At 33.5% G+C, this 15,350-nt stretch overlaps 1 protein-coding gene across 3 annotated transcripts in view; it reads right to left on the bottom strand.

Moving 5' to 3' along the window:
* Positions 1–15,350, bottom strand: part of KIAA0825 (KIAA0825 ortholog) — a 229,143-nt gene that overhangs the window by 112,564 nt on the left and 101,229 nt on the right. Inside the window, exons 14-17 of one of the 3 annotated variants that reach the window (XM_058044253.1) lie at positions 8,521–8,709; positions 6,771–7,004; positions 4,855–5,263; positions 881–1,037 (exon numbers count right to left, since the gene is read on the bottom strand). In XM_058044253.1, the coding sequence (XP_057900236.1) occupies positions 881–1,037; positions 4,855–5,263; positions 6,771–7,004; positions 8,521–8,709 (989 nt within the window). The remainder of the gene's footprint in view (positions 1–880; positions 1,038–4,854; positions 5,264–6,770; positions 7,005–8,520; positions 8,710–15,350) is intronic. The other 2 variants (XM_058044255.1, XM_058044256.1) reach the window with 2 other exon arrangements.

Raw genomic sequence — 15,350 nt, 5'->3', positions numbered from 1 at the left:
AGAGGCACAGTGTGTGTGCTAAGGTGCTCTCTATGGCCTCCCTACAGACAGAGCTCTCTAAGTCAGAGTTTTCTACAACCAGGTTTTCCAGAAGAAAAATCCTGGCCTCTGCCTATATTCGCATTATTTTGTATTTTATTATAAACACTTCTGTACACTTGCAAGGGTCTTAAGCACCTGCTTATGCATTCAAGGAATTTAGTAATTAAAACTAACACCAGAACTTTCTAAATTAAGTTGTGTTACCATACAATTTAAACAAATCTATGTTTATTTCAGTGAATAAAACCAAAATGCTTTTGGTAACTTGGGGCAATTTAGAATAGCCTTAGAAATAATGCAATTACTATTTTACATTGCCAAAATTCCATATGCAGCAAATAAATCTGAATTTGTATCTTGTAATTTTAAAAGCACTTTGGCTGAATAGAATTGTCTAAATTGAGTAAGATTACATTTACTTCCTCAGTACAGCCATAGGGGTTGCTTACTTGTTTAAAAAGTTAATTAACCAAGTGTAATTTTACCTTTGTAACAGTCAATTCTTCAACAGCCTTCGTTGATTTTTAAATTTATTTTTTTTTACTGTGCTCAGACTCCTAAAATGAATCTGTGGTCTACAACATGAAACTGAAGGAAGTTTATGAGCCATACTACTGTCTAAGTACCTAAATAAAATCTACAGTGTTTCCTATAACGTAGTCTTTTCTGTAGAAATGCACAAAAGCCTAAACTGAATGCATTCTATTAAAACACAATATAGGATTCTATAGTGATTTTAAGAAGTATTATCACCTCCTTGACTAACCCTTAGCTGTCAGCAGATGTTGCCCCAGGCCAGTACACACCTAATTGGTCTGTAGAAAGGCCGTTTCCCTACCTCATTGAGCCGGATGATGTGATAAATTTGCCTCAGGTACTCACTACCACCTGGTTTGTGGCAGATATCCAGGACCATCATGTTTATATTATGCTCAGACAATCCAAGTGCAATACCTCCTTCCTCTAATGTTGCACCTTTAACTGTGACTGAGGCACTAGAAGATAGAAAAGATACAGTCCTAAGTTAAATTTATAAAGAGCAAAATATTAATATCAACTCAGCTAGAACTACATGTTCAAAAAAACCTCGAAGTACTCAGACATATATTGCTCTACATATATCTCTCACATAAGACGTGTTAAATAACAGAATTATAGTAATTTTAATCACCTTAATTGGAAAGATGAACAGATAAAACACTCCTTAAGGATAAAGAAGTAGCAAATATTTTCATTTCCCCTAGAGAAGTATATTTGGTACTAGAAATGGCATTTACATTTGATCTCTTGTGCATTTTTCTTTGCCTGTCACAGCATATATTAAAGCCTAATTAACATGTCAGAAAGGTAGCCATTACTTTAAGTATAGGTTAGAAGTTTTAAATTTAAGAGTTTTATTTCCACTGCTATGTTGTTAACCATTTAAAAGGTCCGTATTTGCCACTTGTTGCATTTTTTGCCCTATACCATTCCTTGGGGCTTTTTTTGTATTTGTGTGAAACTTCTACCATGAAAATCTGAAAGTGACATTCCCAAATGCCTCCAAAAATGTGCATTCAAATCTCTGATTGTTGTCAGACTCTCTGCATGCAACCACAAGTTACTATCTTAGTACTGCTTCTAATGAAGTCTAAGAAAGAAGTAGTACTAAAATTTTCCTCAAATACTAGAGCTGCAGCACAGGTATTTAACATGTATGTGTCAAGAACTCAAAAGATTAACAAGAATATATTGTCCTTTCTACAGACACGGTTGGATTATTTAAAATAAACCAAGGAAGCATTATCAATCAATTAAAAAATCAGTGTTGTAACTGTTAAGAAATAAAACAAAAAACAAATCATCAAAAAAAATCCCCAAAATCTGAAAACAAAACCACTGTGGTTGCATTTTAGTGTTTAAAGTGTGCCATGGTTACAAAGTCAGTCCTTCTGAAAGTTGTTTGACCTACAGGCTCTCTGAAATGCTGCACAGCTGCTGGACATTAAAGCCGATAGATATTGCTTCCACATGCAGTTTCAAAATGTCCTACAGAGCAAATAGTTTCAAAATATAAACTATAATTTTGTTCTTTGCTGAATGCAAGTAACTGATACTATATTATTATGGTGTACTTTACAGAAAAGCTTCAAAGAAATTGATCTTTAAATTAAAGCACATTTAAGGATGATATTTGATGCCACATACAGATACAACCTGAATTTCTTGTCAAAATTCGTAGCAACTAACATTGAAAAAGCTAAAGACCTCTGACAAAGGAATGTATCAGTGCCAGAAGCACCCAAATTGTATTCTTTACTGCCCGTTACTGCGCAGGTGAAGCAGATGATTGGATTCAGGCAGCACTATGATTAATGACTTCCTCTCTGGATTTGGGACTGCCTATCAATCATGTCATTAGCAAGAATGTGCCCTGAGAGAGGCAGACCTCAGCCAAGGAATAACTGCATTCATCTTAATCTGTATATGCACCCAGCCAGCAAGGTCAGGGTCACCATGATGAAAAACAATAATCTTCAATTCGACAAATTACTTTGCAAAGACAGACGTTTCTTTTCTTCCCAGGATGTGTGTTTTTTAGAATCTAACGTGACTGTTTACAACTCTGGTGCTACCATAAAGTGAAGGTTACTTTAATGAATAGTAATACTTTCAGGCAGTACACAAGACAGGTAAAGAACCTTTGCCATTTTCTGAACCTTTCAATGAGGGCTATAATTTTTGAAATATTCTTTAAAATAAAATTAATATATAAATTTAGACTTTTTATGTAAATAGCAATACTGACAATAATAACATAACATGAAATCAAGGAAGAATTTTACTTACAAAAACCCCCTACACTTCAAAAATGTTTTTATCACTGTGTAGGTGAGTCCCAAATAAATTTTTGAAATTTATTGGGTTTTTTCTTTCCTATGTATCTATTAGAAGTCTATAAACATTTACAAATATGTGCGTATATATATATATGCACATGCATCCAGCTAAATCAGAAAATAATCTGATTATTGAATGGCTACATAGCACAAATATAGTACATAGTACATAATTACAATATAGTAATTTCATTCATGAAAATCATAAATCCCCTCTTGAAAGACTGTTTTAAGTTTAGTAATTATGTGGTCACTACTTACTTTAATTGATTATTTGAATTTCAGCTTTAATATATTAGTTTTGTAATTTGCATTTACAATAACATTTATCTCTAGATACCTCAGGTATTTATAAACTGGATCTTTTTTTCTCACAGATATTGACTGATAATATTTGAATGAAAAGTGGAAAAACAACATTCATATTAGATTTCTATTGCAGAAATGCAACTGAAGCCAGGGAAGTCAACTTCATAACTGCATCAAATAACTGCTCACTTGGAGAGCAGGCAATGTAATCTTCATTCTAAGCTTAAAATTACCAGGCCTAATCACAAGCTAGTTCTTTCATTGCTGTAAACAAACTGTAGACATACAGAAACATCTTCCCATGTTTAACTTTCCACAATCTGATACCTAACATGTAACACAGCATTTTTGTGGTATTTTACAAAAGAAAATACAGTAGCATAGTTTACACATCTTCAGAAGCATAATTCTTAGCTTCTGAAGATGTGTAAACTCACTCAAGTTTTAGTTTTTAGAGGTTATCCACAATATTGTCTTCTTATATTTGTATTTTTAAGAAGTACCTATTCTCTCAGTGACATTACAAACTGTATTATGGGACCACTGTGTTAAGTATCAATTTACAAATTATCATTATGCTCTTTTATTCTAAAACTATGTCAGTCACTGGCATCTGGCTTCAATCTTTTAATCATTGGATTACATCTTGTAAATCAGAATTAAATGGAAATGCAAAGATAACAAAGGTCAGTGTCAATGAGTGTTTATGTGACACTATTACTGCTTACCACATTTATTACTGCTACCCACATTAACTGACTGCTCATAGAAACAGGACACTGTCCCTTAAAACCTGTTCAGTGGTATCAGTAATGAAAACCTGCATGAAAACCTGTTCAGTGGTATCACTGATTCCAGCCTACAATCACTGTATCCTGTGTTTACAGGGACAAATTCTGACATGACAACAACTGCAGCCTTCAAGAATACTCACGGAATAAACCAGCAATCTTACTTTCAGCGGTTACAATTTAATTCAGTAAGTCATGCTATTCCAATCAATCTAATATGGCAAAGTCGATGAATGGTATTTTTACAGAATGATACATGAATGCAACATTAAAACAGACTGGACTACAAACACACTGACATGTACACAACTCCTTGAAAAATCACTGTAAAGGTCTTAATGTCAAATCTGAAGGAAAAATTGGTATTTTCTCAGAAAGGCACAGCAGGATATTATTCTTGTCCTTTTATGATATACCCTATTTGCCTCAGGGTTTTATATGTTTTAGAATAAAGTATGCTTACTTTTTATTCACAGATGAACACTGAAAATTGCTCACAGTTCCTCTTAATTTAATCACCACAGCAAAATTAAATTATAAATGTATTTAGTACCTGTTTACATTTTGAAAGATCATGGACTTGTCCATATTTTCGATAACATGAAATCTTGTAGTACTATGAACACACCGTTCTGATGAAAAAACCATATTTAGTGTTTCAGCAATGAACTTAAATTACAAACCCATGGTATATCAATATTTAGGACTAATCTGTTTCATATAAGATCACTGCTCATCTCTTTTCCTTAAAATTGAGCAGTAGCCATAAACATGCCAATAATCCAGTAAAATAAAGAGCAAATAATAGCATTTGAAAAATACTATGTTCTTACCAGTCTATGCTCAATTTTCTTGCCTTCAGCAACTGGTTCTCAATCCAGTTTGGTCTTTGTTGCTCAATGCTTTGTATAATCTTCTGGGTCACTTGCTTAGGACCACTTTTCTGTTTTCCCATAATACTTTCTAAGCACACACGAACTAAACTGAGTTTTTCTTTGCTCCATCTGTCAAGTGTTGCACCTGTTAAAAATTCTGCAGTATTTCCATCCTCAAATATCCGACATATAATTACAATCAAGTTCCAGACAAGCAGACCAGCTTTCTTCAATTCAGCAAAGTTTCTTGACATTTTTCTCTCAGCCAGAAAAAAGAAGTATTTAACTGGGGGAGGCAAACATGCAATCACTGTAGGTAACTTGCTGATTACAATAGATACTGCTTGAGCTGCAAGCCTTGTGAAGCCTTAAAAATAGAAAGAAAAGATTATATGATTAACATTAACAGTATAGTTCTAACTGCTTCTGAATATTGCATGATAATTTCTAACTTCCTTTTGTACTGAAAATGGGTAAAACGCCTTAGTACTCAACACTGTACTGTAGTTTCACTTGTATTATGCTATCTGCACATAAATCCCACAAAACTCAAACAACTACATTAATTAAAAGCTGAAAATTTAAAATTTAGACTGTGACTCTCAGTAATTAGTCCTGGTGTGCACAGTCATTACAAATTCATGAGAAAGACAGTACTCAGGTAGTCTGAATGGTAAAAAGTTGTCTTCAAAATTATAGCATTTTTTCAACTTCACAACTGAAGCATTGTGCTAAGTGTATCAGAATATTACATACATTTATAACCACTAGTTTTTTATAAATTCTTTTCTAAGTTTAAAATTACAAAAGTTCAGTTTATCATTTTTCATTTAAACATGAACACTAGATAGCACTGCATTTTAAAGACCCTGGATAATAAAAGTAGCTATAAAAGTAGCAACAGAGAAATTGTGTTGCTCAGAACTCAAGACATATATAAAATGAAAAACATAGCAAAAGGTGTCAAGATTAAAAAAAGCACCAATCTCCAAACAATTCAAGAAAACCCTGTGTCACTGCACCTGCATTCCAAATGTTTTTCTTTTATTAAAAAAAGAAACCATATCTGTTCTAGATATCACACATACAAATTTAAATTGTCTTGAAGCCTAGACTGTTACCTCTCAGTTTGCATATCAGTTCACACATAGCAATTAGTCTAAAATAGCCATGCAAAAGTTCTAGATTAAAATGAGAGTGCAGTGAAGATGTATGAAAAAAAAATGAATGGATTGATGCCCTGGCTTGGCCACAATCTACATATTTAAAACTCTGTGCCACAATACACTACAGTTTTGAAAATAATCAGGTAATATTTTGGAGGCAAAAATTTATCATAAAATGTTTCTAAAAGTTAGCCTTCTGAACCACAAGCTGAAATGACAGATGCTTTAGGCACTGTGGGCTATGAAAATACATACCAGAAATCAGCTTTACATCTAAGCACCTTCAAAACACCTCCTGTTCTGTATGATTTCTTTCTTCCTTTACTGTTTCAACAACCAAGCAGCAGCATATTGCACAAAAGTTTCAGTGCTTGTTTTATTCAAGCATAAATTGCTGTGTGGTAAAGTTGGAAACATCTCCAGCCTATTATTACCAATACTACAATATTGATTATTTTCAAAATCTTGTTTGTATATGTATGGCTGCAAGCCTCAAGAAAGAATAACCGAACTTTAATGGAAAGTACTGAAAATACCCCAACCACCACAAGATGTTTAGGAATAGTTTGTTCATTGTAAAGCTATAACACTCACAAAATTTAATTGCCTAGTTTTAGAGTAAATGAGTGAAGGACTTAAAAGTTCTTATGTGAAGCTTATAGGATGCACTGTACACATATATAAATATTATGTTTAAATTTCACCTACATTTGCCAGATTCTTTTCTCTTCATTTCCCGAGGAGTGTAATTCCATTCCTTTGGAACAGTTTTCAGTAAACCTTCAGGAACTATTTGCTTGTGCTGGTATGTTCCATAGTTTTCTGTTGCCTCCCATGAATGCATCAAAGAAATTATTTGTTTCACTATACCCTTCACTGAATTAATCAAAGTCAACTTCAAGCATCTGACAACTTCAGGCTCCGACTCACCACAACTGGAAACTTCAGAAGGAAGAACTATTAACTATTCAGTAAGTGCAAATCTGTTTCAGAAAGTGTTTTCAGAATTCTTATGGATAAAAAAATTAACATTATGTCATAATAAATTAGACCTATTTGTCTGTTACAAATTAAGAAAGAGTACAATGCAAAACATATGGCATCTTGGTACCATCTTAATACGGTACTGACAAAAAAAAAATCAATTTATTTCCTTAGTTCTCATTTCTCCACTGATATATTTTAAAAATTCTATTTAAGCTGATTGATGTCTTCCTTTTTATATGGAAAACATTTAAGTATTTGTTAGACATCAATGAGGCAAACAGATATACCTTTTTTCCAACTTTCTTGTCTTGAAAGTATAAATGAAGTTGCATTTATTACATACCCAAACTGCTATACAACAGAAAGTAAAGGAAAAGAAAGGTATTTTGGAAACAAAAATACATACAAATAATAGTTATCAACGGAAACACAGCATGTCATCAGAAACTGCATGTTCAAAACACACCATCCTAAATACAGTTATTGACATTACAACAAGTATCAATCTTCTCCACATTCTTAATATCACAGCAAACTGCAGTTTCTCCATTGTCATGGAGCTGCAATTGTCAGACAGTGTGTTGCAGAGTATTTCAGACAGATGTTTTGACATGTTAGATCTTGAGATACTTTGCTCATACTTTTGCTTCCCTCTACTTTTTGCTGATCTAATCATGGTCTTTCTGGAAGCTTCCAAGCACTATTTCACCATTTTCCTTCCTCTTACATGTTAAACTTCTACTTTTTGCAATCCCATTTTTCTCTGAGAAGTATCTGAGCACTTTTATAATTGTTTTCTATTTTGTGATGCTCATAATTCTATTTCCCCTCATGCATTCCCCCATTTTCATCCTCTTCTTTTGAGCCCTCCTGCTTTTAATCCATAATTTGCAATATCACCCTTCTAAACATCACCGCTCTTTTCTGACTGAAAACTGTTTTTCTAAGGAATAGAATTAGTTGCTCTAATTGTGAGGCCAGCTCTCCCCCTCAACAGAAAATTAAGATGCTGAATGCCTGTAGTAGAAACTAAATGCTCATCAGATTATTTCTCCCTCAGCAAGAGAAGAAGTCCTTCCTTCTCTTTTTCCACTCTTCTCCCTTGCTTCCTCTCTTTTAAATTGTGGCAAAGGTCTGGAGCTGTTGAATGCATAGAGGTGAAGAACCTCTACTGGTTGAGACCTACAAAAACATTCTGCAGCCAGTCTGCTGGTAAGACAAACACTTGAGGTCATCAGACTCCTGGTCAACAACACTGCTCCGGAACCTCAGCATTCTTCAAAATTTTAACCACTCTTACCATGGCCTGACTGCACAAAACCCTTAAATAATACTATAATTTGAAGTAAACTAACATACTTTCACCTGAGTGATCATAAATAAAAATAATACTCACTGCATGTCTGAAAATGAACAACATTTAACATCAGATTTGAAATATTTATTAAGAAATTAATAAATGAATAAAAACCTGTCATATTGTATAAGCAGTTCCACAGCAGCTCTTTTTCCATGTAGGACTCAAAAGCAATGCCAAGAGATTTGGGTGATAAAGTGCAGTAAGACAATACTGTGAAGATTGTTTCAATCAGAGTAGGCTCTTTGTTATTTTCCTGTTCCAAGAGAGAACTCTGTTCACCCCAATTTAATGCTTGATTACCTTCAAAAGAAACAAAAACATGGTTCCAATAATTTCCAAGTAATTTAAGGTCTCGGTAATGGATAGTATTATTCAAAACAAACTGCAAAGTGTATCTGAATAATATTTCAAACACAGGTACTAAAATCTGATCTTTCTCTGCCTAAAGACAGTTGATTGTCTTCCTGAATAATGTGTAACCAATAAAAAAAGAGACTTAGGCATGTTTTCAAACTATGAAATATGCCTATTTAATTAATAATTAAATTGGAATTGACTGTAATTAGAAATTTATTATTTACTGAAGATTAATAATTAGATTCTAAACTGCAGAATCACAGTAAAAAATCTATTACTGCTTAACTCTTCCTTATATAATAGTCATATGAAACAATAAAATCCCATTTAGATATAAAAAACTAAGAAAACTAGCAGCTCCATATTCCCTACAATGTGCTTTGTTTTTCAGTGTAAGATGAAACTCAGAATAAAACAGTTCCACAAAACAAAATCTCAGCCCTGATAAAATACAGATTTTAAAGACAAGTAGTGAATATCATAAAGTGATATTAATTTCACCAAATTCTAGGGGGAGTTTTGCTAAGATTTCAAGTACTATGTAAACTTACAAATATTTACAAATACTTCTGACAATCATTATAACACAATCCCCCTCCTATAACACATAAGGATATATTCAAAACTCCAGGAATCAATGCAATTCAATAACTTTGATTTGTGCTAATGTTGAAGACCTGAGCTTCCCACCTGTTTGTGAAATATGCTTCCAACTGTGAGAACCAGAGCCACAACCTGTTAAATACGCTTAATTTAAATTTCTAGTTTGCAAAAACAGAGCTTTCTCTAAAAAATATTTAGATAAAATTATACTATAAAATGTCATTGCTTTCTGCCAGTTTCATTGTCTTTACCTTTAGCAACCTGTGGGGGAGAAAGATGGAAGTCTTCAAAATCTACCATAATGGAAAATCATTGCTTTCAACTCATCTTTGAATGAGTTGAGAACTAAAAAAAAATCTCATTTTACTCTCTTCTGAATTCCTACAACCTAATTCATGCATTACTGTAAATCATTCAATCTAGGTTCAATTCAACCTTAGCAGAAACAGAAGATGTAGAAAGCTGAAAAACATGATCTACTAATTTCATAACCAACAATATGTGGCTTTTTTTCTCCAAGGTAGCAGACAGATCTGCAAAAAGACAGGTTTTTAATCAGCTTTCTTTTTCCTATGAGCTGAGTGAGCTGATATACATTGTTTTCAATTCCAGATGCTTCTAAGTGAAGAATCAAATGGATTCCACTTATTCACTCAAACCAGGTATATGTATGACAAAGACCTAACCATCAAAGCAGAAAAAGCAGTTCAAACGGTGAGATGAAAATCTGAAATGAGCTTTGATTCTATTACTGTAAGTATTTATTTTTTTAATCAATTTAATTAATTTCAAAATCTAGGGGGAGTTCTGCTAAGATTTCAAGTACTACGTAAACTGCCTTTGAAGTACATGATGGGGAATTGGTTTGTTTAAAGGTGGTCATGACTTGAAATTAAGCCTAAATTTGGTTTATGACAATGGAAAGTTTAAGTCACAATTTACCAATATACTAATTTTCAAATCAATTAGTGCTACCAAAAGTCTTAGATAAAGAAAAATGAGCATAAAAGAATTTTGTAGAAAGGGCTATAATACATCTTGTTATAACGACTGTATAATGCAACTCTTGCGCTTTTAAGCAAAGATCTGCATGAATCCACTACTAAGTCATTCTGTGACTAAATATAACAAGGCATGTAATTATTCATCAGCTTTTGCTTGCTTTATGCTGAAGTAAATGTTGTCCTTGTTGTGACAACCTGAAAGCTCAGGTTAAAATCAATTTTCTTATTGATAAGTCGGGATGGATCATAGAATCACAGAATCCCTTGGGTTAGAAGGGACCTTAAAAGATAATGTCATTTGAAAAGTTTAGCTAACAGATCAGTATAGCTGGTTAAATATTATGAATTAGGAGTCTACAGAAAGATACGTTGATTTCTCTTGCCTTAGATTTTTCCTTTTACATTTATTAGTTCATCTGTCATAACATTAAATATTCATATCAGTTTGAACTCCAATGCAGTCTTCTTGTTAATTATTATATAGAACAGAATTTATATGATAAGTATTTTACTTACTGCCCTGTGATGCTTCCCTCTATTTTTTTCACTGACTGCATTTGTACAGCAGAAGCTAATTTGTGAAGGGAACCTAAAGCTCCCATAGACAGCTCAAAGGAGATGCTTCCATATTATTTCAGCAAGACTTAGCATTCATACATAAATGTGGCTATATATTTATCAAGATACCTGCTAAAATAAAAAAATCAGCTGTCTGTTATTTCCATATAGCATGATGTTCTATATGCACAAAATATAAAAAAAATATTATAATACCATTCTTTTTAATAAATATCTCTATAAGAAAATTATGTATCTATTGAATAAAAGCTATGCCCTAACCATTCACAATGAATCATTCTTCCTATGATAAAATAATGCACTAAATCTCTTGGGATACTACCATGTATTTTAAAAGCATAACTTCAGAATGGCAGAGTTACAAGTACAATTCATCCACATTTCTTTCTTACTGATAGAAATACTACCCAGTAATTTGCCAACATTATCACTCATCCAGCACTTACCTGACTAGTCTAGCCATGAAATGAATCTTGCTGAATTCAGAAAATCCTGTTACTGATGCTAGACCTCACTCTCCCCAGCTAATCCATACACGTCAGCCAAGATACAAATAGTTATGCTGTCTTTTTTGACCAAAAGAGGTAGTCAAAACTCAAATGCATACATGCTGTTTCACTTAGGAAGAAGAATTGAAGATGGGAAAATTATTTCTGATACTGGTCTTTAATTTGCAAGGAGCATGAAGATTTTGCTTTCTTTATTGAATATAAAGGTTTCTTTAAACCACAGTAACTGATCAGGATATAAAGAATGCAAAAAGGATATGCTTTATTTGTTTATAGAATCAAATACTTCAGCAGGCAGTCTGCAGTACACTAGATTCTCAGTTCTGCTTCTGTCACTGACTTTTGTCTGTTCCTTACTGTATCTGACCTGGTAGATCATTTCACTTTTCTTTCAGAGTTGCTCCTCTCCACTGACAGCAAAAACTCTATTGTAACTTTGAACATGGCTTCATTTTGGCAGCTAGTGTATTATTTCAGTTTTCAATTCCAAGGAGAAATTTTACATTATAGATTTATGGCAGAGTCAGAGAATACTCTGAGTTGGAAGGGACCCACAAGGGTCATCAAGTCCAACTCTTAAGTAAATGGCCCATATGGGGATTGAACCCACAACCTTGATTGCTAACAGCACCATGTCCTAACCAACTAAACTAATCTCAGGATCACATTACTCCTATTCTGAATAAAACCCAGATATTAAATCTACCTGTTTCAATTTAATACATTCCAAATAATAATAAACCCTGTATTAGTTGCTATCTATGAATCAAATAAATCCCAAATTTATGACAACCATAAAGCTCAACATGCCAAAAAAGCTTTAAAAATGCTTAAATCATCTGCCCATAAATTATTAATATATCAGCAAACTACTTCTGTAGGTATATATTTATATGTCATCAATGCCACAGCATTTTAATTTCACTCAACTGCATTTAGAGTATTTTCTCCCTAAACAATTTATTTTCAACTATCTGAGAAGAAGTTTCCATTAATGAATTTCTGAGTTAGTGATTTCTGTAGAATCTATCTTAGATAGATATATGGCGAATAGAAAAAATCCACTACTGTCAGAATACTTCCAGTACTGATTTTATGGGATAGTATGCAGAAAGTAAGACATTCTGACAGCCAAAATTTCATACGGCAATACTGAATGTAGTCCTATGGCCACATTAGCTCCCTAGTGTTTCTCTATATATTCAGGTAGATATTAAACAGCTTACCTTCTTAAAACTTACTCAGTCAAGATCTCTACTATAGCAAGAAGTTCCTACCAGAACTATTTCTTTGAAAAGCTAACCATATGACCATATATCACAGACACCAAGTCTATCACACACGTATCAGACACTATCTTCTCACTCTGTCAAGAAAAGGTAAGGTATTCACAGCAGGGGTCCACTGCAGTCCAAATCCTGTCCAAATCCAATTCAGAAACTCCATCTTTTCCTTAGCTTATCACTGGAAAGTCACCAAATGGAACAGGATATCTGTATTAGGGTCCCTTTTTTATTTATCTTCCAGCTACAAGTATATCACTTCAGTACATCCTTCATTCCTTATGCAGGTACAGAATCCAATAAGCTTACTGGTCAGAAGGACCTTTTGAGGAGGTGCCTCTTTTAAAGTAATCTTCATTAGGCTATCATGATACAGACTGCTATCACAAAGAGGTACCCACAAGCCTTATATTGGATGATCCACAAATACCAGGAGGAGAGATCTGTCTCTGAGCAAAGATATAAATTACTCTATGAGATTTACTTCTGTTCACCTTATTGAGGGCAGGGTTACAGATCAACATCCGAGTTTTGTGACCAAAATATGCAAGACTACTTTTCCCAAAATGGTGTGTGGTTGAGCCATGGAACTAGAACGGTTGCTAGTTTTTTCACTTATGTGATAGACCATGACAGGATTATTAAATCCAAGGAATCATCAAAAGAAAGTACAAGAAAGTACAATGAAAGTACAAGAAGAAAGAATGCCCCTCAAGAACTTGAAATAAAAACTGTTACAGATTTTAACAATGCCAGCATTTTGATGGAGCTGGTAATTCATGTAAGGCATGTACATTTTCTTCTGTTATAACTCACTATTGCCACTAGTAGTTCAGTCAATGAGGTCAACTAGTGAAGCTACCACTTTTCAATGTACTTTTAGGGTAACCCACAAAAAAATATTGCTATTTACTTTCATGTGTCTAAAATGTAATGTATTAAATTTTATTAAAAATTAATTAGTACTTAAAATTTACCTTAAAATGACACATTATACTTCGTGGCAGTTAGAGAACAGTTTCAAAGCAGGCAAAGAACTGGAGTGGGGAAAAAAAATCTTTCCATTCTACAAATACATTTCCAAGTTCTCTTTCCAGAAAAAGGGGAATAAAAGAACAGTCTTAGGAAACTCCTAATACCTATTGGTGTCTAGAAAGCTGTATAATGGTCCACCACACAATTATATTTTCTTGGTGCGTATCTTCCCTCCCCCAGCCTTCTTATATGTGCAAGGTAATTGATCTCTTTTGGAAGCACATCACATTTATTTAGGTCCAATTTCAGATTTGCAGCCTTAGACTTATTACAGAATATTTGTAAATTACTATCAATTCTTAATTCAAAATTTTAGTGGGGCCCAGAATATCATCTAGGTTGAGATGTACAGCCTAAAAAATACTGTCTTCTAGTAGTTTTTCAAATAGCTATTGTGAAAGCCAAAAACATTAGGTGAAACTGCCAACAGCACGGTCCTGCTGTGAATACAGATTTCTTACAGTTTATCTCCACATGCCAATATTAACTTTAAGGTTGTGTATAGAAAGACAAATTAAATTTCTGTAACAACTGAGGTCTCGAGTTTTTATGGTAATCAATAAGATTATTTTGAAAATTAAAAAGCAATATATTGCATTTTATGTTCTTCATCAACTTGACACTACTATCTCTTCCTAAACAAATGTATGAGACCCAAAGACTGACTGAAGGTCTAGAACGTGCCTTGTTGACAATTTCTCAGTGACAATTTCTTAGTGACCACTGTCTTATCTGCTATTCATAAGTGGCCAGGTCTACGTCTGATGGGGTCCCCTCTGACACATATTAATCCTGTGTTGGGCTAGTGGAATCCAATAAAGCTACAGTTGTTTGTTTTACTGTGCAAAGAAAACCCTCTGATTCCTAGAAATAATGATTATCAAAAAAGAAGTCCCAGACTGTTCAACTGGCATGATGTGTATTTAGAGCAAATCTAGCAGAAATTCTCAGAATTCACTTATATCCTTCACTTTTTGACATCAGCATGTTCTGGATTCATCTGCTTATTTTATAGACACCACTTCCTTTTTTCCTCTATTATTTTTTGCATATCAAAATAATCAATTTCTATTTCGCATCCATGAATAATAAGGCAATATTGGTTTAAAAAAAACCTGCCAAATAAATTGCAAAATAGCTTATTTTGTCAGAAAATTAACATGGTACCAGCTACCTTCACTATTTTTCTCTAAGATCTCTGCAAAGCCACAGCAGAGACCTTAGACCCTTTAATCACTCAAGAACATGTCTTGAACAAAAAGTTGCTGGATGTTGGACCTGTTGAAAAAAATCTCTAAGATTATATGGGACTGTAATTTAAAACACCTAGGTTATTTAGACTCACAGCTAGTTACAGAGGTCAAATACGCAAATCAAATTTTTCAACCATCTTTCCAAAATTGCCTCTATGCAGTAGCTATGTGCACTAAAGACAAACAAAAGGTTCTGTTCTGGGCAACCTGATTTATTACCTTTAGTACTTTTTGATGCAATAACATCATATTTCCATATTTTAATTTTTATGTACATTTCACATATCCTAACACACAAAAAAATTACAGAAGTGCACT

This window comes from Melospiza georgiana, chromosome Z, assembly GCF_028018845.1.
Source record: "Melospiza georgiana isolate bMelGeo1 chromosome Z, bMelGeo1.pri, whole genome shotgun sequence".
Lineage (NCBI taxonomy): Eukaryota > Metazoa > Chordata > Aves > Passeriformes > Passerellidae > Melospiza > Melospiza georgiana.
The sequence above is the reverse complement of the archived record's forward strand: the minus strand, read 5'-3'. Positions and strand labels throughout refer to the sequence as shown.